The 27,745-nt window shown below is 53.5% G+C and overlaps 1 protein-coding gene across 2 annotated transcripts; it reads right to left on the reverse strand.

Annotated features, from left to right (window-relative positions):
• SLC25A42 (solute carrier family 25 member 42) lies at positions 1–27,015 on the reverse strand. 2 transcript variants are annotated; one of them, XM_074337810.1, is made up of 8 exons: positions 26,913–27,015; positions 6,936–7,048; positions 6,557–6,662; positions 5,024–5,049; positions 4,330–4,496; positions 3,919–4,035; positions 3,240–3,391; positions 1–2,068 (listed from the first exon to the last, which is right to left on the reverse strand). In XM_074337810.1, the coding sequence occupies exons 2-8, from the start codon at positions 7,014–7,016 to the stop codon at positions 1,761–1,763; spliced, it is 957 nt and encodes a 318-aa protein (XP_074193911.1). In that variant the 5' UTR covers positions 7,017–7,048; positions 26,913–27,015; the 3' UTR covers positions 1–1,760. The 2 variants fall into 2 exon arrangements, with proteins under 2 accessions (XP_074193911.1, XP_074193912.1); XM_074337811.1 differs by lacking the exon at positions 1–2,068 and adding an exon at positions 2,176–2,434.
• Between the last annotated feature and the right edge of the window lie 730 nt (positions 27,016–27,745).

Genomic DNA, 27,745 nt, shown 5'->3' on the forward strand with positions numbered 1-27,745 from the left:
GAAAAGTCATTTTAGTTTTTATTAAATATACTCTCTTGGCACAAATCTTTAAAATATATAAACATTATATATAAACAAAGTGTCTTCATGGCATCAAAATAACTCCAGACCAGGACAGGCAGCCGGTGGGGAGTGACCGCAGAGGGTGCCGGCCCAGCTGTGTGTGGGGCTGGGGAGTGGGGTGGAGCTGCTGAGGCCCCCTGGGCTGGGAGCCACCTTAAGGAGGCACACTAGGGCCAGCAGGACCTGGGGTACCCTCCCCCTCCTGCCCAGCTTGCAGCTCAGAGGAGGGTGCTGCCCAATCAGCCACCGGTTTCACCTGCCCAGCTGCTCTCTCCCCGCTGGGGCCTTTGGGTCCTCATCCCGTCTCCCTGTTGGGGCGCCCCTGCCTCTCCTGAGCGCTGGGCAAGGCTGGGAGAGAGGTGGGACACTTACCCAACAGGACAGCCGTCACAGGCTGCTTGGGCCCCTGGGGACAAGAGTATGGGGATGAGGTTGGGGCTGGCGGGTTGACACATGCAAGGAAGGACACCCACAGGTCCCGGGCAAGAACAGACATAGGGCAGAACAAAGGGAAGAAATCAAAGTCACAACCGGAAATGCGTGTGGGACAAGCACACAAATCATTTCACACATGGTGGGGCTGAGTCAACCTTGTCCTGGAACCAGATTGGGCCAGTCAGGGTTTACCATGACCAGACGCAAGATTGGACAAATTGAAAAAAACAAGAAGTCAAGAAACTCCAAACATCATTAGGAAATGGGTGTTTCTGAGTCCCTGTGACACCAGAGGGACCTGGAAACTTCACCGGGAGCCCAACTCTCTGGGGGGTGTCCTGGGGTACCCCGACTCTTCTGAGCTCCCCATCCCAGGCCATACACTGTCTCGGGAGCTCCCATGTGGGGAGGATCAGGGCTGCCAACCACCTCTATGCACTCTATTCATGGAAATCAGACAACCCCGTGGGCCTTAAATTGCGCCATGTCCTGGTCAAATGCGCACTCAGGTGGGACGCCAAGGACGTGCCAGATGCTACCGGTGCCCCCAAGAGCCTCTGTGCCTGTGGGCAGAGGTCAGGGCCTGAGGCCCAGCCTCCATGGCTGCTGCTGTGGGGAAGACTGGCTCTAGGGCCCCACGCTGACATGGAGTCAGGCTTGGGTAACAATCTCAGAGAGGGCTGTTCCCCAGCAGAAGGCTCTGGGGACGGAGGAGTTGTGTCACCTGGGAAGTAAAGGCAGGGCAGGGGTGGCGCTGGTGAAAGGCTGTATTTGCAGCCACAGCTGAACAGGAGACTGGTCCCAACGTGGACGGGGAGGCCAGGCCTCTCCCGCACTCTCTGGCTCCCCTGCGCGCAGCATAGACCCAGGACAGGGGCAGGTGGAGTCTGGCTCTGAGCCCAGTAGGGACAGGGTCACTGAGCCAGGAGCTTGTCCAAGGGCACAGAGCGCCAGGAGGCGGTGCTGGTTACTCCAGCGTCAGGGCGGTTGGGGGCGGGGGTACCTCCGGGAGGCAGCGCCAGCCCCAGGGAGGAGGGAAGAGAGGAGACAGGCCAACCGGTCCCAACACTGCAGTTCAACGGCCTCTGGCCTTCCTCTCACACCCAGACCCCCGGCCGCCTGCGTGTTTCACAAGGCTCTCCCACGTGGCTCCGGGGCAGAACCAGGCCACTTCGATCCTGGAGCTCCAAAACTTTAGGGGTCGGGGGTCCTCCGCGTGCTCCGGCTCGGCTCCCAGTCCTGACAGGAGCGAGCGCGGGGCCCTAGCTCTGCAGGCGTCGCAGCAGGATCTGCATGAGGTCGAAGGTGGTGAAGCTGATGCCCACGGCGATGGGGCCCTTGAGCCAGTTCATGCTCAGGCCCTTGTAGAGGCCGCGCACCGCGCCCTCTTCCCGCACGATGGTGCGCAGCGTGCAGGCGATGGAGGCGCGCGGGTGGCCTGTGACGCCGGCCGTCTGCATGCGCCGCCGCACCACGTCCAGCGGGTACGAGGCAGATTGCCCGATGAGGCCGGCGCAGGCCCCGAAAATCATTCGCTCAAAGGGGTAGGGCTGCCGGTGGCCACTGTACTCTGCGGGGAGGGCCAGGAGGGTCCGTGAGGGCGCCGTCGAGCGCACCCCACACCCCAACGCGCACCAGTACCCACAGGCGCACCCCGCACACCCACAGACGCCGTACTCTGTCGCCCCTGCGTTTCAGGACCTGATTAGGTCCCCTGAGCCTTCCCACCTGGTCATTAAAAAAAACCCTTATTTTTGAAAAATAAAAGATTTTTAAAAGACAGAAAGGCACAAAGAATCTTATAACCAGGTCCAAAGACACAGAACAAGCTCCCATTGAATCGATCCTGTTTTCTGTCTAGTAAAGACGAACAGCATGCCGTCCACGAGGCCCTCTCCTTCTCCCCTTCTGCCACGGCCACCACCACCCGGGCGCCCTGTGCAAGCACAGGATGGTGAACACCCAGCGCTGCCTCGTGGGTCCAAAGGGACTGAGGACGTGCAACTGACCAACAGGGGTTCTCTAAACATGTTGTAAATTTAAAACCAGGAATTAAAAATGGGGAGACACCACCAATGTGGTTCACTCACAAGAAGGTGCCCCTGGATGTCCACCGATCACAGAAAATCTGCCAGCAGCCTGGATGCTCCACACGCCCCCCGCACCTCAGGCCCACCCCACCTCTAAAAGGATGCGACAGGGCCACGGACCTTGGCGGGGTGGACTGGACACAAGCTGAGGCAGAGCTGCACTCACTACCCAGAGGTGCGGGATGTGACTCCACTTGTTACCGTGCTTTTTATAACCAGGAAGCAGAGAGGAGCCATTGTTCCCTGCCACATATAGGTGCGCAAGTATTTCCAACTATGGAGAGGGTACGGCAGGCACTTGGGCAGGTGGTTGTAGTGTTCTCTATACTATTTGAAGCTCTCAAAATGACCAAAACACAAGAAGGCACTCGCCCTCAGTCTAGGTTTTACCTCTGTAGGCTTTTCGCAGGTGCCTGTGGTTGCACAAGTGGCAGCCAATGCTCTGGGCAACACATTGGACTTGACAAGATTGCTCTTAAAGCAAGGCATTAAAGGGCGTTGAGTCCGGGTTCCACAGGGGTGGGCTGCTGTCATGTGCCTTCTCTTGACTTGGACCCTGAGCCCCCAGCCTGTCTGACCCAAGGGGTCCTAATACCCAGTCTCCAGGTCTGTGTGACCTGCGGGCGCTGGGCCCCACCCACCCCAACTCACCTCTATGCAGGCTCTTGAGTGTCTCGTAGGTGAAGAAGCTCAGCCCCGCGTAGGGGATGACCCCCAGCACGGTGGGCGTGAAGCCGTGGTAGAGGGTCTTCAGCCCCTCCTCCCGGGAGATGCGGATGAAAACGTGAAAAATGTTGCTGTACCTGCCAGGATGGGCGACGGGAGGGCAGGCTGAGGCCGCGGCACAGGGAGGAACCGCTAGGCTTAACTCACTAATCCTAGGTGCCTCTGCAGCAGGGGGAGGGCAAGCCTGGATGCTGACGCTGTCCTTCTTTAAGGAACATAACCACCTGGCACTGCAGGGGGAAATGGGTGCCCGAGGCCGTACTCGGACTCATCGCTGGGATCATCCTGCTCAGCCCTCGTCTTTCATGCCTGTGGATTTTTAAGGCATCTGTGTCCAATTGAAAATGAAGACTAGTTTTTCGGAAGTAGAACTGACCCCCAGGCTTAGAGAACTTTCTGGAACTGCTGCAGAACCACATGCCTGGTTTGCCCTCCTGTACCAGGTGGGGTCCACGTGGTGGAGTTGATACTACGGCCTCCTTCGTGCCCTGGATGCAGAGGCCAGGATGCAAACCCCGGGGGCCAGATGGAGGGATCCAACCTCGGGGCCCCAAGAGACACAGAGCCCCTAATGCTAGTGAAGGTCACCACAGAAAGGACTCACATTTCCTTTGGGGTCACGGCCATGCGCGCTCGGACCAGGTCCAGGGGGTAGGTAAGCGACGCGGCTGTGGTTCCAGCGAGTGCCCCTGCGAGGAGGCGGGGCCAAGGGGGCAGGGCTCTGAAAGGGTAGAAGGGGCGAGAAGATAGTGAGACCCCAAGGCCTGAAAAAGGGAGGCCCAGCCTAAGGCCCACAGGTCTCAGTGTGGGGGGAGGGGGACGGAGGCAGGTGGCCGCGCCGGTGGGGTCTCTTGATGGGCTTCGCTTTGCGATTCCATGAATGAATGATGGGGACCTTCCCTCCTCGTCCTCCTGGGACCTGGGCTCTGATGTGGGGCGCGTGCGGAAGTGAGACGGGACAGCAGGGGGACTGGAGAGAGTTGAGAGTATTTTGGGGTGCAGGGCGGGGCCTCACTCTCCACGGAAGCCATAGTAGCGGCCCAGGACGCGCTTGTACTCCTCATGAGCGCTGAACTGGATGGCGGCATAGGGCACCACGCGCACCATGGTGGCCGAGTTCCCACGCCACAGGCTGAGGAAGCCTTCGTGGAGGTAGGTAAAGTAGAGCAGCCGGAAGGCCTCCTGGTGGGGGAGGGGCAAGGTCAGCACCTCCACCTTCCTGCTCCCCACTCCGTCTGCCCCGGCTCCTAGCCCCTCCGCCAACACCCCGCCTCATGTCCAGCAGGAAGGCCAGGTTTGCAGAGCAGGTTCAGAGCCCTGCACAGAAGGTGTTTTGTCGGCATTTGTCTGGTAGTCTAGCTTTCAAAAACATTTTTTCTTTATTAAGTATGCCTGCTCTGTGCTTAAAAATAAATCAAATGTGAAAATGTGGTTTCAGAACATAAAGTCTCATCGCCACCCCCCCCCCAGGAAACCCAGGTCTTCTATCAATTCCCAGGGGGCACTGTTTCGAGGCAGAACTCAGGGTGCCAGGACAGGTGGTCCCAGACCTGGGGCCTGGCAGGGGAGGCCTTGGGGGAACCCAAGGGGGAAAGCACCTTGAAAAGCATCTCCCCACTCCCCCAGGCCTCTACCACCTCCTGCCAGCCCAGTGGGGCAGCTGGTGACAGCCCCAGAGCCAGGGATTGATTGGTGACCTGGTGGCTCACCTTGGCGGAAAATCTTTTTGAAGACACTAGAAGAAAACAAAAGCACAACATAGACTGTTAGATGTGCAGGACAGGACCCCCTAGTCCATGTGACCCCCACTGCAGGAGTCTGATCTGACCTGGGGAGTGACAGCAGCCCCTGAGAATGCTCTCCCCCAAGGGCTGAGGGGCTAGCACCCTGAGCAGGAACACTCCTCCAGGGAACCTCCTCACCCCTGGTCCTGGGGCCCTTCTGCATGCCACGTGTCCCCAGGAAGGGGGACTGAGCTGCCATCTGACCCCCAGGACAGTGAGGGTCTCTGCAGGGGCCTGTGGTAGGAGGCACCTCTGAAGGGTCGACACTTGGCACTCCCACCCCGGTGGGACTCCAGCCAGACCCCTGTGAGGAAGGATCACAGCTGCCAGCCGTGTGGGCATCAGCCCAGGGGCTCAGCTCCCCCAGGGCAAGGCAACAGCGGTCTCTGTCTGGGGTCTGCCCTCTCTTCCTGATGGCCCAGCACGTAGCCCCTAACCTGCCTCTCCCACCCTCCCTCGCTACCCGGCTCACTCTCCTGCTCCTTGATGTACTGTCACTAGGGGCTGGAGCCACAGTGGCCACACGGATCAAGAAACAGGTCATCATGGGTCTCGGGCTTGCAGCCTCCGCATCCTCACGTCCTGAGCCTCTGCTGTGTTCCCCGGCCACCCTGCATTCTCGCCTGTGTGGCTGTGTGCCCACGTACTGCCTTCAGAGTTACATGCAGGGCGCTACATTGCATTTGCCAGGTAACGCAGCGGACATGGGGAACGGACACGGGGGACCTCAGCCGAGGGCCTGCCCTTCCCACAGCCCTCAGGGAGGCAGCTGATGTTATTGTCCTTGTCGTATGGATGAGGAAACTGAGGGGGACCAGCTTGAGGAATTGGGGAGGGCCTCTCCTGTCAGAGAGCTGATGGGCAGGGGTCCTGGGTTGTGACCATCCACCTGCCCAGTGCCGAGCAGTGACCGGTCACTGTGTGCAGGATGGAAAGGCCTCGTCTCCAGGAGACCCTGGGCCTACTTAACCCTAAGGAGGGAGGGATGGTGGTTTCTTGAACTGTGTCCCCCCAAAAAACATGTCCGTGCCCTGACCTCCCCCCCATCCTGTGACTGACCCTAATCAGAAACAGGGTCTTTGCAGGTGTCATTACATGAAACCGAGGCTGTGCTGAAGTGGGGTCGGCCCTAATCTAACAACGGTTGTTCTTATAAGAGGAGAGGACAAAAGCATTGGGGGGAAGGCAGAGATTGGGGTGATGCAGCCACAAGCCAAGGACACCTGGAGCTGGAAAAGGCAGGAAGTCTCTTCGAGAGCCCCCAGAAGGACCCAACCCTGCTAGCACCTTGATTTCAGACTTCTGGAACTGTGAGAGAACACGTTCCTATTCGAAGCCGCTGGGTTTGTGACAGCTGCCCCAAGAACCAATCTGCAGTGCAGTTTAGGGGACCATGGAGGAGGAGGGTGAGTGCCTGGCAGCATTCTTGCACAGGACAGACTGACAGACAGCATTTACCTTGGAAGATGATTTTGGTTCGGTCCAGGGGAGCTACTGCTGTTTTGGCAAGAGCGCCGGCCACAGCCCCGGACAGGAGGGATCTGAGAACTTGCCTGTGATCGCTCTGCAAGAAACACATCGTTACATGGTCTGTCGTCAGAGAGGGCGGGGAGGGCTCTGCCCCCCTGAGGACCATGTCCTGTGAGGACTCTGGCCCCTGGCCCCAAAACCGCTTGCTCAGAGCCCAGCCAGGCCGCGATACTTAAGCTGCTGTCATCTCTTAGCCCTGGACCAGGGTGGGGGTTGATAGAGGGTGAAGGAAGGTGCTCCTCCGTGACAGGTGTATGCACACAGGAGAGGGACCTGTGAGCACGCCCGTGGGGAGGCGGGTACTTGCCTTTGAAGAGACGGCTGCGGGCAGGACGGCCTCGGCATCCTTATGCAATCGCACTGCACCTTCCTTCACACCATTACCCATTCCAGGCTGCGGGGGACGCTGCAGATTTGGTCCTGGGGGGCAGAGGGGGTAGGAGTCCAGGTGAGAAGGGGCCTCCCCCACCCACCCTGTCCCCCAGTCACTCAGCTGGGGTGAGTTTCCTAACTTGGCATCTGTCTCCCTGCAGGGAAAGGACGCTGCACGAGCAGCCAGAGGCCGCAGTCCCTGCGCTGATGGCTTCATCGCTTACAAAAGCCTTTTTATTTTTTAAAGATTTTTATTGGGGAAGGGGAACAGGACTTTATTGGGGAACACTGTGTACTTCCAGGACTTTTTCCAAGTCAAGTTGTTGTCCTTTCAGTCTTAGCTGTGGAGGGCGCAGCTCAGCTCCAGGTCCAGGTGCCGTTGCTAGTTGCAGGGGGCACAGCCCACCATCCCTTGCGGGAGTCGAACCGGCAACCTTGTGGTTGAGAGGACGAGCTTCAACCAACTGAGCCACCCAGGAGCTGAGCGGCAGCTCATGACTTCATTCTAGTTGCGGAGGGCACAGCACACTGGCCCATGTGGGAATCAAACTGGCAGCCCCATTGCCCAGAGCTGGGGCTCTAACCAACTGAGCCACCCGTCCGCTGCTACAAAAGCCTTTTTATTTGATCGTCACAAATAGGCCTCTCAATCATCAGCTTTTTAAACCTAGTACCAACTACATAGGTGGGCTCAGAGAGGTTAAGCCACCCCAATGAGATCACACAGCAGAAGGGCAGGGGCATGGTGGGCTGTGAGGCATGGAGGCTGGAGGGCGCCAAATGCCCTCAGCCAAACACATACTGGATTCAAGTCAGCTTGGACCCAAGCCTCTGTCCACAGAAACAATTCTGAAAATTAATCTTTTTTTTTTACTGCGTGGATGCCTGCTCTTTACAGCCGAGCTTACAGCAAGGGCCCTAATACTTGATGATTCCTCACTGGAAACCTACATTTATCATCTGAGTGGCAGCGCACGCGAAGCTCAGCAAACTGCAGTGAGGGGGCCAGGAGGAAGGGTGAAGGACAGATGTCACCCAGATGCCATCATGCACTGGTGTTCTTTGAGGTCTCAGTTCCCACACTTTAAAATTATCCAATGAATCACTTTCCTATAAAATGACGCACAGGATGCAGATGTGCCCTGAGCAGACCGTCCTCTGGGTCCCCCCACATCAGTGCCAGTGCAGAAGGCTCTAGAAAGCACTCTCAGGATCCCACTCCATTGGCCCTCTGTTGCTGTTTTCTTCTCAAACAAGGCCCCTGGCTCTGGGAAAAACAGCTGCTTCCAGGAAAAGTAGGGATGAGCCCAGAGCAGCCTGAGACGCCAAGGAGAAACCAAAACTCAGGGGTGTGACGATGAAACATGGGACCCAGGCCCAGGTGAGTCAAAGACCTCCCGGTGGCCAAAGCTGGAACAGTGTGAGCAACGAAATCAATGAAACAGTACTGGATTCTAATCCAAAGAATAAAATATCCATGAGTCCACACTAAAATAAATGAATGATTGAATAAATAAATGGGGGAGAAGAGAGAAATCTTCCATCAGAAGAATCCCAGACAATGTATGCAGATGCTCTGCCCTGGAGGAAGAGAACTGGGCCTCCTCGCCTGAGGTGTGAGCTGTCAGTAGTGACTTCCTTCCTAGAGGACAGCCAGGAAAGCGGGAAGAGAAGCTTCACAGTGCAGCCGCCTGACAGACACCATCTCAGCGGGTGATCAAGGTCAACCCCAGTGTAAGTCATGTCGATGGCATGTGCCCTGGTCACAGTGTGATGAAAAGGGCACTTCACGTGTGGGGTTCTCCTCCCCAAACCCGTCACCCCAGTCCAACCATGAGAGAAACACCACACAAATCCCACTTGAGGGCATCCTACAAAACACCCCACCAGTTCTCAACACTGTCAAGGTCATCAGACCAAGAAAGTCTGAGAAACTGTCTCAGCCCAGAGGAGCCTACACTACACTAAGGAGACATGACGACTAAATGTTGTGTGAGATGCTGGGACAGAAAAAGGACATCAGGGGAAAAAGAGGAAATCTGAATAAACTATGGACTTTCGTTAATAATAATGTATCACTATTTTTTTGGGGGAAAAATGGAGCCACTTAAAATGGAGCCGGAGCTGCCATTCAAGAGGAACCGCCTTGCACGTCTTACGCCTCAAACCTTTGGAAGGTTAAAACAGGGCAAAATAATCCTTGGACTGGGCCTAAAGAAACATTGTGTCTCAAACAATTACTTGAAAGGATAACAAGGAAGCCAACCTATGACTAACAGACTGACAATTAAAAACATTGTTTAGAATTAGTGTCACTAGTTAGCTTATCTGCACCAACAGAGATGCCTTCCTTCTATTGATGTAATTGTTCTTCCCTTTCTCATAAATGCCCCCGGCCTTTGTCTCCTAATTGGAACTCTATTTGGGTGTCTCCCCGAACCAGTGCTTCCCCAAGAGCTATTCTTTTTGATCTCAAATAAATGCTTATTACCTCTCTCATTTTGGCCTTTCATTTTTAGGTTAACGATGTGTTCATTAGTTGTGACAAATCCACCATATTCATGTAAGACATTAAAAAGGAAGAAACCGGGTGTGTGGGGTGGAGGGGCTGTGTTATCCTCGCAATTGTTCTGTAAATCTAAAACTGTTTGCAAAGAGAAACCAGGCCCTAACAGTGTTTTCAAGCTAATTGCTGGGGTGTCAGCCTGTGGAATGCGCAGAGGCTGTCACCCCCACCCCTAGCACCTCCGCTGTCGCTCATGTCCCCCCAACACTCTGGACCCCGGGGATCATCCTTGCATCTGGGAGCGGATGGTGCTGAGTCTCGTGGGGGTGTTGACCGTGAACACATTCTGAAAAACCACCTTCTGGAGAAAGGATCCAGCCCTTCGCGCACCTGCCGTGGGTGAGGTGCCCATGGCCAGGTGCGCGCCCCAGCTCCGGCTCCGAGCTCCCCAGGTTGCAGTTTTGTGATAAACTGCAGGTGCTCACAGGCTCAAACCCGGGGCTGCTCATGGAGCCCCCTGGACCTTACGAGGGCCTGCTCTGGATCTCAGTGCCGACGACGCAAATGGGGCCTCAGTGTGGTGGGAACAGACAGAAAACATGCATCACACAAACTAGGGCGCACCTGCAGAGGGTGTCACTGCAGGTAACAGAAGGTCAAGGCCGGTCATGGGGAAGGTCCCTGTAGGGGGCTGAATGGTGGCCACCAAAAGACACGTCCTCCCAGAATCTGTGAATGGGATGTTATTTGGAAAAGGGCCTTCGCAGATGTAATTAAGGTAAGGATCTCGAGATGAGATCATACTGGATTGAGGACAAGTGATCTGATAAGAGACAGATGGAAAAGGAGAGACGGACAGGGAGAAAGAAGGCCCTGTGAAGACAGGCAGAGGCTGGAGAGATGTCCTCACTAGCCAAGAACACCTGGGGCCACCAGAAGCTGGAAGAGACAAGGAACGGTCACCCCTCCCCTAGAGTCTCTGGAGGGAGTGGGCCCCACACCTTAATTTCAGCCATCTGACCTCCAAAACTAGGAGGATAAATCTCTGTTGTCGTAAGCCACCCAGTTCGTGGTGATTTGTTATGGCAGCCAGTGGAAACGAAGCCAGGGCCCTTTTTAGGAGAGAACCTGGGGGGCACCAGGGCCCCCACCACATGTCCCCACCCCCCACCCCCAGTGCCTTTTCCTGGACAGACAACCTCCCACTGCACTCAGGGAGCCCTCCATGCTCCCCACTGAGCCTCTCCCTGCAACTGGCACACAAAATCCAGGTGCCAGAGCTGCCTGCACCTGTTCCGACTTTGGTTCCTGCAGTACCTGCTACCCTCCCTCTCTCTGGAGCCAGAGGTGGAGACTCTGCACCGAGGCAGGCAACTGAATGAGGAGGTTTCTCAACGTTCTTTTGTTTCTGTTGCACCTTGTTCCTTCCTTTGTTGCTAGTAATACCGAATTTCTTTCTTTTTAAAAAACTGTTCATGTTTATTAGCTAACCAGTTATTTAAGAAATCTTTTTAACCATAACCCACACTAAGAAATACATTTTACATCATACACTTATACTTACTCACACTCATGCATGCAAGCCCTAAGGAAAACAAAAGTTTTCGGAGATAAAAGATAGCTCTTTCAAAGTGCAATTTGCTCTGCAATCTTCCTTCCCCTTCCCTCTATTTAATTTCAGTAAAGCTGATCACAACCAACTAAATTAATTTCATGAATAATGGGCCTCAACCAACACACTCAAACCACTGTATTACAAGCTATGGCTCATGAGGTGATCTTTATTGTTAAAAAAAAAAAAAAGACACAGCAAGCTCAAAATGGAGTCACTTGTGCTAAGCCCCAAATCACCAAACTAAGACTTAATATCTAACTTAATTACAGTTTCAGCCTCTCTCAGGAGTGGACTCTTACACTAGTCAATCTGGAATCACCTGGTTAGCACTAGTGAGGTCCTCTGCCTGACAGACCCCTGCTGTCCCCTAAAGGAAGGTGACCTTGCCACAAACAATCCTGTCTTTGCTATTAATATTAACCTCCTTCTGCCTTTAAAAGTCTTTCACTTTGCACGGCTTCTCGGAGCTCCTTTCTGTCTGTTAGATGCGATGCTGCCCAATTCATGAATCACCGAATAAAGCCAATACGATCTTTAAAACTTAAAAAAAAAAAAAAACTTAGCTGAATTTTGTTTTCTAACGTTATATATTTTATATTATATATGAACATATGGGTACACACAAACACACACACACACATACATTGTAAGTTCTACCCTCAGAGTTTTATCTAAATTTCTTTTTAAGGTAGTAATGCAAAATGTCCTTTAGGTGAATTTAAGTGAGAAGAAAACACCATAAAATGAATCCTAGAACGGGGGTGCAGCCTGTAGAACTGGGGGAGGAGGTCCCCAGGGATGTTGGAGGAACCGAGCTCAGGAGTCACCCTCGGGCCTCTGGCCACAGCAGAAAGATGCTCTCTGGGGTCACGAGTGCCCTGTGGTCTGAGGTTCAGGAAGGCGAGGGGGCAAAGCAAGTCACAGGCTGCCCTGGGGGGCGAGGGTGAGACGGGGTGGCCACTTGCCCAGGTGTGACACTTGCTCCTTGACAAGCGATTGCATACCTGGCCAGAATTTTTAGGAAGACGCCAAACCCAAAGGGTACCTTGGAGGCATTGTTTTGGGGAGGAAAGACAGACAGTGGGTTTTGCTTTAAAACCCACACTTGGCCTTCTCAAAACGTAAGTCACTCACAAGCTCAAAGATGTATTTATATTCAATAGCATCTGGGCAGGGAGAGATGGATCCTTAGATGAGGCCAGTTGTAAATGTTTGCTCCAAAGAAACAATATTTGACTCATACAATTCAATACTAAAAAAATCAACCTGGTTTTAAAATTGGCAGCGGATCTGAATAGACAAGTTCCCAAAGGAGACACAAAATGGGCACCAGGTACGTGAGGGGGTGCTCAACAGCCCTAATCATCAGGGAAATGCGAAGCAATATCCCAGTCGATCGTACCTCAATAAAACAGTATCAGAACCACAGTGAGATATCCCCTCTCACTTGTTAAAATGGCTCTTATCAAAAAGAAAAGAAATAACAAGTGTTTGTGAAGATGTGGAGTAAAGGGAACCCTCGTGCACTGTTGGTGGGATTGTAAACTGGTGCAGCCCCTGTGGAAAGCAGTGTGGAGATTTCTCAAAAAATTAAAAATAGAACTACCATATGACTCAGCAATTCCACTTCTGGGTATTTACCTGAAGGAAACAAAAGTACTATCTCAAAAAGATACCTGTATCTCCTGGTTCACTGCAGCATTATTCACAATACTTAAGTCACAGAAGCAACCTCGGTGTCCATGGATAAATGGACTTTTTAAATGCCCTTGGCTTTGGCCTTGGCCTTTGAGCCTCTGGGCCTCTAAGCCGTGGCCCTCCTAACCCTGCGAGGTGTACTTTCTCTTCTAATAACGGCCTTGAGCCACTGTTTTCTGCTCGGGCCCACTTCTACCTCTTTGAAGTGTACTTTTTTCTTCTAATAAACTGCTCTTTCTCCACTTTAAAATACAATCAAATAAAAAGTGATACATATACATAATAGAGTATCATTCAGTCTTTAAAAAGAAGGAAATCTTGCCATTTGTGACATAAATGGACATAAATCAGACAAAGAAACACAAATGCTGTATGAGCTCACTTATATGTGGAATCTAAACAAAACAAAACAAAAAAACTAACCCAAGCGCACGGAGAACAGTGGCGGCTGCCAGAGGAGTGGGAGGGGGAGGGGATGGGTGAAATGGGTGACGGGGTCATAAGGCACGAACTCCCACTTACAGACTAAATTATGGGGCTGTAATGTACACTGTGGTGACATAGTGTTGCCCTGTGGCTCTTCCTCCAGGAGAGAAGCTGTTTCAAAGTTCAAATGCACATTCAGAGTAGAAGCTGAGTGACCTCTGAAGTGAGCCACCTTCCCAGTCTCGGATGGCTCATGGCCACGTGGAGAAACGTGGGGGAACTGGATTAAGTGAGCGGTTGGGGGCGGTGTCTGGGATTGTTCCTTAAAAACGCCTTCAGCACGAGAAAAAACAAATAGTAACTATGTGTGTATGGTAACGTATGTTAACAAGACCTATTGTAATGATCAATTCGCAATATACACAAATAGCGACTCACGTTGCACACCTGAAACTAACATAATGTTATATGTCAATTATACCTCAATAAAAAATGCAAAAAAAAAACCCCAAAAAACCTTAAAAGACACCTTTCAGGTAAGAAAGACAATATACACAGGCACAAAAGCCAGACCATGCCTGATGGGGACTCTGACAGGCCCCTTCTGTAGCAACCAGCCAAGGACCACCCACAACTCCTGTAACAATCAGCCTTAATCAGTTGGAACTTGGTTGGTGACAGTTTTGCTCCTGCTTCCAACTCAGGACCAACCAGAGAACACCAAATATACCCCTTGACCAATCACACAGGCTTCTCCATGCCAATAGCCTCCAGTGGGGCCCCTGGGCCTCCCCTGCCCCACCATAAGGCCCTCTCTCCCCAGTCTGCCAAGTGCAGGGGTGGCAGCTTGCCTCCTGGCTGTAGCAAGCTCTGAATAACAGGTTCTGTTCTCAGTTGGGTGGTCTTCCTTTATTTCTACAGGTAACTGAATAAATCGGGGAATCCCATGGAAGCATGTGGGGCGGGGGGCCTGACTGGGAAGGACATGACATCGCTTCTGCAGGATTCCTGCCAAAGACTCACTGCCTCAGTCTATTCACGAAGAAACATCCGACAGACCACAGCGAGGGACGCTCTACACATGACCGAGCAGTTGTCAGCACAGTGGTGAAGGCTGAGGAAGGACCGAGAAACCATCACAGACCGGAGGAGACCAAGGAGACAGAGGAGTGAGTGCAACGTGCGAGCCTGGACCAGAATGGGGGCATTGGGGCAAAGACTGGGGAAACGCGAATTTGGTCTGGAGACGAGTTCAGAGCGTTGCATCAGTGCACATTTTCTGGGCTAGATACCTTGTGACACAGAGACTAACTCTGGGGGCAGCTGGGTGAAGGTTATACAGGGACTGTTGTTATTTTTAAGTCTAAAATTATTTCAAAATAACAAGCTGGGGAAAAAAAATGACTTGAGAAATCCAAGAGCTTCTGGGACGTGCCAAAGCTTTCAAAGAACACCTTTCAATGTCTGTGGCGATCAAGGGGTGGCCTGGTGACCTGGCTCCTTTCTGTCCCATCTATGTCTCTGAGCCAGGGGCTCAGGGTCGTGGGCCGGGGAAAGGTGCAAGCAGCCAGGGGAGCCCTGTGTGAGGGGTGCAGGCTGCCTGGTTTGTGGGGTGACCAGTGTTCTTCCTGGCAGGTGCACCGGGATCCTGGCCCGTCCTTGGAGCGGCTGTCAGGGGTCAGCAGACGTGGGGTCTGCCTCTGGTGAAGACATACTGCACACAGCGGCACAATGGCAGCTCTTGTTTATTCAATCCCTTTGCCTCCATGTTCTCTGATCAGGCCAGCCCTAACCAACGAGTCCCAAGGCTGCTTCACAGATGGCGGCGTTGAGGCGGCGCAAGGCCTTGCTGAGCATCCCTGCCCGAGACCGCTGTGGGCATCACCCCCGCCACTACCAACCGAGTGTTGCTGGCTTATCTCCCCACTTTGCTGAGGAGACATGGAGAAGTTTGACCAGACCAAGGGCTGAGGGAACCTCAGCCTTGACACAAAAACCAAACCAAGCTCCAAAGCCATGGCCACGTCCTTCTCTACGGAGCCCAGCCCCCAGGCAGCCTCAACATCATTCCATTCTGGTTCTCCTCCACCCGAAGATGCTCCAGTGCAGGGAAAGCAGGAGCGAGGGTGGGTCCACACTCTGAGGTCCCCTAAGGGCCTGGCAGAGCCAAAAGATCCCAGCAGCTAAAGGAGCTGAGCTGTGTGAGTTTAAGGGGCGGACGTCAAGGTGTGCCTGTGGGCGCTGGGAACCTGATTGTATAAACAGACGCAAGGCAGTGCAGCGTCCAGGCGTGTGCCAGTGCAGGGCGGGTCCATGCTCCTGCCCTGCAGCCTGGCATTGCTGCCCCCGCACCTTCCCTCCACACCCAGGCTCCTTCAGTGAGAGGTGAAGATACTGCCACGCTGCCTTCGAAGGTGGATTCCGGAAGCGCGCCGGGCCGCAGCATGGAGGTACCTCTAGAAGCCAGAGAAGGCAGGACATAGGCTGTTTCCTGGAGTCTCCAGGAGGAGCACGGCCCTGCACACCCATTTCAGGTTCTGGTTTCCAGAACTGAAAGCATATCCACCTGTGTTGCTCTCAGCCTTTGCTGAGGCTGTGTGGCAGTCTGTTAGTACAGCAGCCACAGGACATGGACACAGGCTGACCCAAGGCAGAGGTGCAGCTCGTGGGGGTGGAGGCGCGGTGGACAGCTCAGGCAGGGGAGTCACAGGGAGGCTGATTCCAGGCCAGCGTAATCCAGTGAGACGCCAGGACAGCCAGGACTCTCGAAGCCCAGCTGCTGCCAGGTGAGAAGGGTCATTCGGTCTCTGCGCTCGACCCTGCTGGCCCTGGGAGCGCGGCGGGGAACAGGCACAGAGTGTGCCCTCACGCAGTGACACAGTCTATGACGGAGCAAACAGGGCGGTGACCAGGGGATGGGCGCCCAGACTGAAGACCGGGTGGTTGGCCAGACTCTCTAAGGGGCGGTGTTGGAGCCACAGCCCCAATAAACAGGGAACAGGTAGGAGGTTTGGCCGTTGCTGCATTCCAGGCGGTGAGACAGGAAGTCCAAAGGCCCGGGGACAGGAACTAGCCGGCCTGGGACAGAGTGTGGGTTGACAGAGGCAGGGGTCACTCTGGGCTGCCGTGGGGGAGGAGTACAGAGAGGCAGGGAGGCCCCGACAGGACACTTGTGGGGTCACTCAGGTGAGAGGGTGGGGGTCTCATGGAGAGAAGCGGGGGGGCGGGATTCAGGAGCTCACCCAAGCTCTGAGGAGACCTGGGGGGGTGGGGCTGTTTTCAGGGGGGGGCTCAGGTAGCACCGATGTAGGGGGAGAAGGCCGCTGTGTGAGGACCCCATCCTTGGCAGCGTTCTCCCTGCAAGGAAAGCAGGATCTTTGCCCCTCCCCCCCAACTTCCCAAGTGGGAACAGGTTGTCAGGACTTCTGGTACCACCTGGTTCCATCACACCACCAGGTTGGATGTGAGGGTAAAACATACAAAGCACCTAAGTTTAATTAAAACCACTCTGCAAAACACCCATAGGGATTCCGGTTTGGGTGTAGCTTCCCTCCACCATTCAGCCCTGCTTCATCACCCCCTGCTGGGTGGGTCATAATAGCCATCCCTGTGGTTCCTCACGGTCCAGTGGGGGAAGGCCACACCCTGAACCCCCCACCCCCACCCCAGTCACTGGCTGAGGAGGACGGCAGAGGCACAGGTCAGGACCGGCTTTGCCCTTCACCAGGTGAGAGCCCTTCACCTGGGGGCCTCGTGCACTAGCTGGAGTGAGGGAGCCGAACATAGGACCATTCGCCTAACTCATCCTCCTGCCACGGTCTTCCTAAACCTGCCCAGAGAACCCCGAGTCCTCATACGCAGGGAATGCAGTCAGGGCAGCGGCTGTGCAAACCAATTTGCAGGCTCCTCAACTAGTTGAAAATGGAGTTACCGCACGACCCAGGAATTTCACTCCCCGGCACACACCGACATTGAAGACAGGTGTTCTAACAAATCACCGTACACCAGGTTCGTGACAGCGCGAGTCACGATCGCCCAAAGGTGGAAAACAGCACAAACGTCCATCGGGGATAAACAGATAAATAAAATGTGGTCCATCCAATACAGTGGAACATTACTCAGCCATAATTAGGAGTGAAGTAGTGATTCATGCTGAACGGGGATGAACCTCAAAAACACCACACTGAGTGAGAGAAGCCAGACATAAAAGACTGTGCCAAATGACCCCGTCCAAGTGAAATCCACGCACAGTGACACAATGTGGTCCACCAACACAGTGGACTGTTATTCAGTTTTAAAAAGGAAGGGCACTCTGACACTGGCTACACCGTGGATGAACCTTGAGGACATTATACTAAATGAAATAAGCCAGTCACAAAGGGACAAACATTGCATGATTCCGCTTATATGAGGTCCCTAGAGGGGTCAGATGCATAGAGACAAAATGTAGATGGTGGTGCCAGGGGCTAGGGCTGGCAGATGGGAGTTAATGTTTAATGGGGACAGACTTTCAGTTTTACAAGGTGAAAAAGTTCTGGAGATGGATGGTGTGATACTTGTACAACAATGTGAATGTACTTAATGCCACTGAACTGTGCACTTTAAAATGGTTAAGATGGTAAATTTTATGTTGTATATATTTTATCACAATGAAAAAAATTCAAGTACAGACAAAACTCGTCAGCAGATGAGAATGGGGCAACCTTTGGGGGTATGGGTTACCCCACTCTGGAAGGGGTGTGGAGGAGCCAGCGTGGGTTTGAAACACTGTATCCTGGTCTGGTTACACGGTGGATGCAGGTATAAAAATTCCTTGAGCTGTACACTCAGGGGTTATTCACTTTGTGATACATTATACTGCAATAAAGAAACTTTAAGCAGTAAAAACAGCGCCCAGCCCTGCCTGGCCCACTGTCCCTGAGGGGTCCTAATTCTCAGGGGACTCTAATGGCACCAGAGGGACAACGTGCCCCCCTAGATGTAACTTCACCTGTAGAGAATGCCTACTGATGACAACTAAAGGTCTGGAAGGAGTTGAAATTGGAAGGTGGGTCACCCTTAGAGTGGCTGTCCAGCCCCCTTCTGTAGACAGCAGCTTGGGCAGCCTCCCCGCCCACCCTCTGTCACCTGGACTCCAGGGTGACCCGGTCATGAGTTCACACTCCTGGGTTTTGGGGACCCAAAGACGGAGACTTTTGAGAGGGGTCCCTGGGCCAGAGAAGTCTTCTTTCCCCGGGGAGGGGAAGTGGGTCAGCCCGAGGGCAGGGACCCAGAACCAAGGGCAGCAGGGGGAGGCAGTGTCTGCAGACGGGGGTGTGGGGGGGTGTCCAGGGACCCAACGTTTGGGAGGAACCCGCACTTTTCCACCCTGGAGCTCACAAAGCCCCTGTGCAGTTCAGCCAGTTTGGGATGGGTTTCCATCCGCTGCAGAGCCCTGACCTGTATAGTTCCCTTCCCTCCTGCAGCCCTGGACTGTATTTCCAACCCAGGAGGCCCAGCCTCAGCACGCTCTCCAGAGGCACCTTTAACAAGCACCAGGAACTGGGACTCAGGTATCTCCCCCCCAGCCATGGGGTGAGAACTAGGGGCCATGCCATAGGTGGGTGGCATTCGCAGACCAACTCCAGTGAACAAACACTCATCTTTCACACAGTATTTCTGACCTGGCAATCTTTCCATTTGTCAAACAAAAAGACAAAGTGAAGCGGGGTGAGGGTGGGGGGCCCCCTTTGGCAATATAACTTACTGAACAGCATTGCCTAGCAACTGTGAACCTGGGAGTCACAGCATCTCAGGGAGCCCTGCCTGGGAGCCCCACGCTGCAGCCGCCCTAAGACACACACGCAGACACACACATGCACACACACTCGTGCCTGTTTCCCTTGGCAGCTCCCTGCCCAGAGTGGAGGCATGGCCTTGCGCTCCACCCCGCGGGGTATGTTTGCACAAATGCGGGCAGTTTCTCCATCGATGGAGTTTACAAACAGCCACGGAACAGATACCTTAATGTCTTGGTAAACGGAAGCCAATTACCTCCTATCTGCCTGCTGATAAAGGTCTTTCCCTTTTCCAGTTAATGGGCTTTAACTTCTGCCTGAGAGAGCAGAGCTCTTATATAACGGCTGCTCCCTGTTAACCCCGATCCGGCCGGTGGCAATGCGCTTCTACCTGCTACGTGCACTTCAGTGTGTGCCTTTCACACAAACTCTGGTCACTACAACCCTGTGCTGCAGTCTCTATGGGTCAGACACACAGGCATCTATGTTCTGAAAGATCCAGAACATTCTATGTATGGTTAGTCACTGTCCTCAGTCCAGTCGCCAGCTGCACTTGGAGTAACCTAAAACACCTGGGGCACTCAACGGTACTCTTTAAGAGGGTGCACTTGCGTAATGTCCAAACCCTAAAGCCTTGTGTTCTCGCCACATGGAGCCCAGCACGGGGCTCACACCTACTCAATTACTTGCTGGATGAGTGAACTAATTCACTGGACACGCCAAGTTCTGCTTTGGCTGCACTCCCTTCATGCCTGACAAACTCCTCTGCATCCTTCAAAGCCCATCCTAAATGCCCTAGCCTCACCTGCCCAAAGTTAGCTGTTCTGCTCTTCACTGAACACTGGAGGGGCCACTTTTCATTTGCCTGCCCTGCAAGGCTTGAGGTCCTGGTAAGGCAAGGGCCTGGGTCACACTCAGTGTCCATGACCACCTCGCAAGGAGGCAGAAGCACACACCTGTAGATAGGTGCTTTTGCTATCCATCTTCCTGCCCTTCAGGAATGGTACCTCTTTAATCCCTGCCTCATTCCCCAAGCAGAAGCATGTATGGGCTCTTGGCCATGCCATGCAACTGCTATGGGAAGATGGGGTCCAGCATGTGACCTTGGACGTGTCCCTAAACCTCTCTGGGCCTTAGTTTCTCATCTGTCGCTATCTTCCCAGGCTGGTGCTGCTCAAGCAGGTGACTGCGTTGGTAAATACTGTTCTGCCCAATGAGGACTCAGACAGGGCTGGGAGGGAGCCCACCATCACCACCTGGTCTGAGCAGGCCTTCCCAGCTCCCAGATCTCACCATTCAGCTCACACCCCCCATGTCAGGACCTCCAGAAGGGCTGAGCACTGGTCCCTGGAGTCCAGCCCCCCTCCTCTCTCCCTCCTCCAGGTTCATCTCCCCAAAGTGCTGAACAAACGTGGATAGCAGTGCCTCACTGCCCATCACATGCTGGTTATTTAGGAAGCGCCTGCTCCCCACCAAGCCGTCCTCCACCCACCGTCCTCACTGCCCAGCACAACAGCGGTACAATCTCTGACTCACATGATGGGCTGCCATCATTTGGCTCTGACCAATGTGTTCCAAGAAAACGGGTCCGTGAGCAGCCCCAAACCTGCCTGTTCTTCAAGGCCTGGCTCTTACGCACCCCTTCACCAGCTCAAGGATAGACCAGCCATAGCGAAGGCCTGAGCAGCAATGGGCAGCATCTTCCCATCGTGCTGCAAGGCAGGAGTACCACCCCACCCCTCCTCCTCCAGGGCCACAGGGACCTTCCAACAGGGATTGGAAGGGTCTTGTATATTCTCCCAAGTCTGAGCTAGTATGCCAGGTGTTTGCAGGCACACCTGTCTCAGAATCTCTGGGGACACGTGTGCAGGACTCCTGAGCCCCTACCACAGACTAAAGCCAGAGTCACTAGAGTGAGGCCTGAGAATCAGCCCTTTAGACAGGACAAGGGGTGACACACTGTGCTGACAAATATCGCAGACCTGGTGGATCTTGGGTCGGCGTGGCTGTAATGAATACTTAAGTGAAACATACATAGGCACTTTTCTGACTCATCCCATAGCAAGACATAGGGCCGGGAGATGGAGGATGGCTCCAGCATCGTCGGGAGCTCTATGGGGGTACATTTCATCATGGAAATCTCGAAACCTCTCACAAGGCTGGTCTCCCGTCCAGGTCCCCATCTCACAGCTGGGAAGGCACAGGCCAGAGAAACTCTGCGCCCAGGCCTGCTGACTGCGCTGGCCCATAGCAGCCTGGACGTGAGGCCTCTGACTGTGTTTCCCCTAAAATCAGACCTAGCCAGACCATCAGCTCTAATGCGTCTTTTGGAGCAAAAATTAACATAAGACCGGGTCTCTAATATAATGTAATATAATAATACCGGGTCTTGTATAAGACTGGGTCTTATATTAATTTTTGCTCTAAAAGCTGCATTAGAGCTGATGGTCTGGGTAGGCCTTATTTTTGGGGAAACACGGCATCTACTGGCTTGTCTCTCACGAGCACATGGACCCCCTCAGGACCCTCTCTCGCTCCCCTGTCCCTCCACCTCTGTTGAGCCCCACATGTCCAGGTGCAGTCATTCCCTCTGCTCACAATGCTTTGCCACTGAGCAAATTCCCTGATGGCTTCAGATCTCAGGGAGCCTTCCTGGACCCCTGAATTACCAGCCCAGTCTCTGATCAGGACCGATCAATTACAGTGCCCCAATCACTCGGTGAGGGTCTGATCCATGTCCGCATTTCTCTGCCATTCTCAGCCCCAGAATTTCTGCTTCCTCTGCACCTGTCCCTGGCCCCGGCACACAAATATTTATGGGTCGTAGAATGAGACTTCGAGTTTGTTCCACTCCTGGAGGCCGTACCAGCGGTGGTGTGCCAGGACAATTTACCCACATTGGTGTGTAACAGCAACTGAAAGCACGGTGCTACGGCAACTTGTTTGCAGTCAGACCGACCTGCCCCTGTCTCGGCTCCCCCGTGTTCTCCTTGTGTGTCTTTGGACAAAGGCCACCTCAAGCCTTGGTCTCTCTTCTGTAAAACTGGGGCTAGGACCAAGCTCACAGCCCAGTAAGCATTTGCCAAGGGGTGGCAAAGAGCAAAACTGACATGTGCACGTTCACTTGTCCGAATCCTTGCTAGCTCTGGGCAGGTGCCTCTACCTGAGGGCAGGGAGGCAGGGGACGAGGGAACCCACAGAAGCCACCCACATGGGCCATCTGGAGGGGCTGGGAAATGTGCTCCAACCATGCTGGTCTCGTTTTGCCCAAAAGAGCAGAGGAAGCTGAACAAGCACTTCCTCGAATAAAACCCCGAGGAATGCTGGTTTCATAGTGATAAGGGTTACATAGGGTCCCCCAAAGTTCACGTCCACCCAGAAACTTAGAAGGTGACCTTATTTGGAAATAGGTCTTTGCAGATGTAATTAGTTCAGAATATTGGGTTTAGGGTAGGCCCTACACACAATCACTGGTGTCCTTCGTAGAAGACACGGACATGCCATGTGGAGATAGGGGCCGAGATCAGGGCGATAGGGCTGCAAGCCAAGGAACCCGAGGTTGCCAGCAGCTACTGTAAGCCAGGAGAGAGGCCTGAGATGGAGTCTGTCTCCGGGCCCTGCGAGGAACCAACCCTGCTGTCTTAGTCTGTGCCGGCTGACATAACAGAATAGCACAGACGGGATTTATAAACTACAGAAACGTATGTCTCACAGTTCTGGAGGCTGAAGTCTAAGATCAAGGATCTGATGGTCGGCGTCTATCTTCTCACCGTGTTCTCACATGGTGTAAGGGTCTAGGGCACTCCCTGGGTGTCTTTATAAGGGCACGAATCCCATTTATGAGGGTCCCGCCCTCAGGACCTAATCGCCTCCCAAAGGCCCCACCTGCCGATACCATCATACTGGGGTTTAGGTTTCAACATATGAATTTTAAGGGGGGGACACAAACGTTCCGTCTTTAGCACCTGTCAACCCCTTGATTTGGGCCTTCTGGCCTCCACAACTATGGCAGAATACATTTCTTTTTTCAGCCACCCAGTTTGCGGTGATTTGTGACAGCTGCCCCAGGAAACTAACATGGCAGGAGTCTGACATCAAACCTCCCAGAGCCAGTCTGTCCCTTGGCTGGTAACCTGTCGCTGAGGTCACTGCTCTCCTCTCCAGACCTCCAGGGCACTCTGCTGGCAGAGCTTCAGCAGAAAACCTGGCTTCTGCTGAACTTTGTTGAGACCCTGGAATCCAAGCACTCAGCCGCAGCAAAAGGTACTCAGTGAAGAAAAGAAACGTATTTTAAAAATAGCACAGTGGGGCGGCCGGATGGCTCAGTTAGTTAGAGCGCAAGCTCTTAACAAGGTAGCCAGTTCGATTCCCACATGGGCCAGTGAGCTGCGCCCTCTACAACTAGATTGAAGACAACGGCTTGAGCTTGGAGCTGAGCTTGAGTGATTGGAGCAAGGTGCTCATGACACCAAGGTCGCCGGTTCGAGTCCCATGTGGGCCAGTGAACTGTGCCCTCCACAAGTAGACTGAAAACGACTTGACTTGGAACTAAGCTGTGTCCTCCACAACTAAATTGAAAAACAATGACTTGACTTGGAGCTGAGCTGCGGCCCCCACAACTTGATTAAAAACAAACAAACAAAACAAACGACTTGACATGGAGCTGATGGGTCCTGGAAAAACACTGTTCCCCAGTATTCCCTAATTTAAAAAAAAAAAAAAGCAAGCACAGTGACCAGGAAGGAGCTGCCAAGGGCAACACTAATTCTTGAGCTGGGTGTTAGTTTTACTATTCCTTCTACCTCGGTTCTTTTCATGTGTACATTACATACCTTTTTGTTAAGCAGTAATAAAATCCAACAAGCCCAAATAAACCCCAAGAAGCTAATAGCTCTGATCATCACAGTATTCCTCTAACGCCTAACTGCCAAAAGAGAAAAGACCACAAAACGGGAGGACACGTGGGAAATGGCCTGACCTCAGATGGATGATGCCCTCCCCCTGGCATCAATGGGGAATCACCAACAACTGAGAGAATGTGGAGACAGATTCCCAAATAGATTTAACATCTGACTTCTCTCGATCTCATCCTCAACCCTCGTTCTTTTGCAGGATCCACGTGGGGAGGGGGGCATTTAGCAACAGCTAACCAGTTCTTCAGCCAATTTTTCTTGTCAAGATATCTCGTGCCAACATCTCAGGACATGCCCTCCTAGGACTCTGGGCGATGTCCCCACAAACCCAAGATTGCCTTCAGAACTTTGCAGAGGAGGGACTCAAATATTTCTTGGATTGAGCTTTAGTCTGACCTTGGAAGAGAAACAGAAATCTAATGTTTAATCACCACCACATGAGCCAGAAGCCCTAGGAGATGGAGAGGAAGCGTGGAAGCGACATTCAAAAGGATCTCTTGGGCTGTATTTTTTTTAACCTATCAGATTGGAGAGACCAGAACACTTGATAAAAGCTGTCCTGGCCACTGTGGGAGGAAAGAGGCATTCCAAGTTCACAGCTGAGAGACTGCGCAACCTCTCTGGAAGAACAGTAACCATTTGAATGGACATGACCTTTGGCCTGGCCAACCCTAGGAATTCTCTGCATTGGATGGAAACTCTATGAAGCTCCGCACAACATTCACTACATATTTGCTCACGCATGAGTCTATCTATTCAGTGCAGCTGGATTTGTAAAAGAAAATATGAGCAACAACTTCAACAGCCCTCAGTTAGAGGCTGGGTATACAATCAACATACTTGTTGGATAAAATCTGACGGAAATTTACCAGTGACTTAAAATGGGTGGGGGGATTAACTCCCTCCCCAAATTCATAAACTATCTCTGGAAGGAAGCAAGAAATTATTAACCGTGGTGCCTTCAGAGAGGGACGGGATGCAGGTACGGGGAGACCTGTCTGTTTTTTTGCACGCCTGTTACAATTGTTTGAGTTGTGTTTTTTTTACCATGTACATCAATTACCTTGTCAAAGTCTATATATTTGCTTATGTATATATATAAAATATATGTGCACATATGTATATATATGTATATTTTACACACGTATATATAAAATGCATGTACAGTGCATGTATATATAAATGTGTATATATGCTTATCTGTGTATAACACCTACATATAAGTATACACATACACACACACACACACACACACACACACATTTTAAATGACTCCTTTTGAAGTTGAACAGAAAACCCCAATGGCTTCAGTATCCATAGGAAAAGCTGAAGGTGACATGACCCTCTGGAACATTCCAATACCATCTTTGTGGGAAAGACAGGAGGGGGCAGAGGGTAAAAGACACTATGCAAGCCATACAGGAAATGGCACGTTATTGCTTTCTTAACTACAAAGCCACCAGTCTCCTTCTGTGCTACACACTAGCAAATCATACTCCTGGGAACTTGAAAAATTCCAGAAAAACCATTATCCCTAGCACGACACCAGGCTCCAGTTTTGCAGTTTAGCTCTGAGTGGCTGTAACATTAGCTCCTTCACTCTGAAGAGTGTTTCCTTACTCTCTTGGTTCATTGGCTCCAAGAGCCCAAGGAGCTCCAGAGGGTAAGGAAGGGGCCTCAGTCTGTAAGAGTGGGAGCCAGAAGCCTGGCAACTCCCTTCCAGGTGACCCTGCCAGCGGCAGCACCCCGGATGTTGAAGCCCTACTCCCCAGCACCCTCACCCCGGCCCCCCACCCCAGGGCTCAGAGACGTTGCCCTTCCAGCTCAGTCTTTCCAGACCCAGTCAAAGTCATGATGCCTAAGGAACAGCTGCAGAAAGGGTGGGGATCCCCTCTCCAGCCAATCCCTCAGAGATAAACACAACAGATGGGAACAAATGGGGGAGCTCCACAGAGAAGGCTCAGTAATGCTCAGGGAGGGGTGGGCTCTGTTTCCTTAGCTCAAGTCACTTTAGGTTTGTTGCTGAGAAAATGGAGATAATTCAGATTTTGTCTGTGATGGGATTATTCTACATCCACGTATCACTTGATAGACTGTCATAAATGAAAAGATGACATCTGGGTGGGCTTCTCTTTGGAGGGGAGGGTGATCCTGAAATAGTGAGGTTTGGAATATTGGGGAACCTAGGGGGATTTGAGAATTACAGAGAGGGGCACAAACACAGGTGCACGTGGAAGAAAGTATGAGCCAGCGCACTGACTGGGGTGTGAGTGAGGAAGTGCTTCTAGGGGCACAGGGCAGGTAGGGGTGGGGGAGCACCTGAGGGTCCTGACCCAAATTGCTGAAAGGAGGGGCATACCCCTGGATATGAGCAAAGTCAGTGAAGGAACACCAATAGGCTCAGATGTGAGTGGGGCACCATGAGTTTGGGGTCACAGGCCCAGGTGTTGGTGTGGGGGTGGTGGCCCAATTGTGGAGGTGCAGGGGACTGTAGGGGCAGACAGCTCCGGGTGTGAGATGTCACCCAAAGGGACGGTATCAGGGTGTGGGGGATGTCCATGAGTGGGGGCGCAGTGTCAGGTGTGTGAGCGTTACATTCATTAGAGGCACAGACTCAGGTTTGTGAAGGGGTGCAGACCCAACTTTGTGGCCCTCCCTCCCCCGGGGGTGTGGGGATGTCAGTGAGGCAGTCTCAGGTGTATGGGGGGGGGTCAATGAGAAAGGACGCAGTGTCAGGTGTGTGGGGGCTGACGGTGAGGGGCTCAGGTCCGGCTGCGGGAGCCCCCAAGGGACATCAGACATGGGGTGTGGGGGCCGGGGGGGCCTTTGACCTCTCCCTGTCCCGCGACGCTGTCACGCTCCGCCTCGTCCACCAGCGCCCCAGGACCTATGACAGGGCCGTTCCTCGCCCTGGCTCGGTCCGAGGGGCACTGGCCCCCTATGCCTGCGCCGCCCCGCGCCCCCCGCGCTCGCTCACCGGCTGGGACGCGTCTCCGTCACCGCCGCCGCCGCCGCCGCCGCCGCCGCCACCGCCGCCACCGCCTCCAGCCGCCGCGGCCCCGCCTCACGCACTTCCAGAGTGAGCAGCGGGAGGGGTCCATGATGCGCTCCAATTGGTTGCGCGATGGCCAATCAGCGCTGGAGACGGCAAGGATTGGTGAGCATAAAGCAGACAGGCAGCACCTGAAGCCAATCGCTGAGGGGTAGAGGCTGGGCTGTTGGCAAAGGCTCTGGGTCCCTGGGATGGTCCCGCCGGGTGCGAAGTGCTGGGAGGTGCGGGCCTGGAGGCAGGCGATGATTAGAGCACTGGTAGAAGACAGGCAACCCTAACGACCAATTGCTGGGAACAAGAGCGGGGCTCCGAGGTGGCTGGGGCGACAGGCGCGAGAGGAACGGAGGGCGTAACCTGGAGGGCGACGATGATTGGCTGAGAAGCCGAAGACGGGCAGGGCCGGCAGCCAGTCGCAGGGGCCGTGGGCGGTGCGCCCCGAAGCGGGCTCGAGAGTGCAAGGTGCAGTGTTTGGCCGAGCGTGGCGGCCACCGACGCCTTGCGCGGGGTCCCCTGAGGCTGTGTCGAGTGAGCTTGGGCCATGAGGGCCAAAGGACTCGGGGATAAGCCTCCATTCCCTCACTCCCCACTATTCCCCTGCAAACGACACGGAGAGGGCGAACTCTTTGGAAGTCACTTAGGCTCGCCCTCTGCAGCTCAGGATTGGTGAAGACCAGGAAATAGGTGGAATCCTACTCTTGGGCTTTGTGATTTTCTGGCAGTGTTTGGCTTCTCTGAGTTCAAGCTTTCTGTCCCACTAT

This window comes from Rhinolophus sinicus, linkage group LG07 (assembly GCF_036562045.2).
Source record: "Rhinolophus sinicus isolate RSC01 linkage group LG07, ASM3656204v1, whole genome shotgun sequence".
NCBI lineage: Eukaryota > Metazoa > Chordata > Mammalia > Chiroptera > Rhinolophidae > Rhinolophus > Rhinolophus sinicus.

Bases quoted from the DNA above. Each gene is read 5' to 3' on its own strand.
- SLC25A42 (XM_074337810.1), bottom strand. From the start codon at position 7,016: ATGGGTAATGGTGTGAAGGAAGGTGCAGTGCGATTGCATAAGGATGCC. The intron at 4,497-5,023 runs GTGAGCCACCAG...CTCCCCCACCAG, and splicing joins CAAAAAGATTTTCCGCCAAG to GAGGCCTTCCGGCTGCTCTA. The intron at 2,069-3,239 runs GTGAGTTGGGGT...CCCTCCCCGCAG, and splicing joins ACTCAAGAGCCTGCATAGAG to AGTACAGTGGCCACCGGCAG.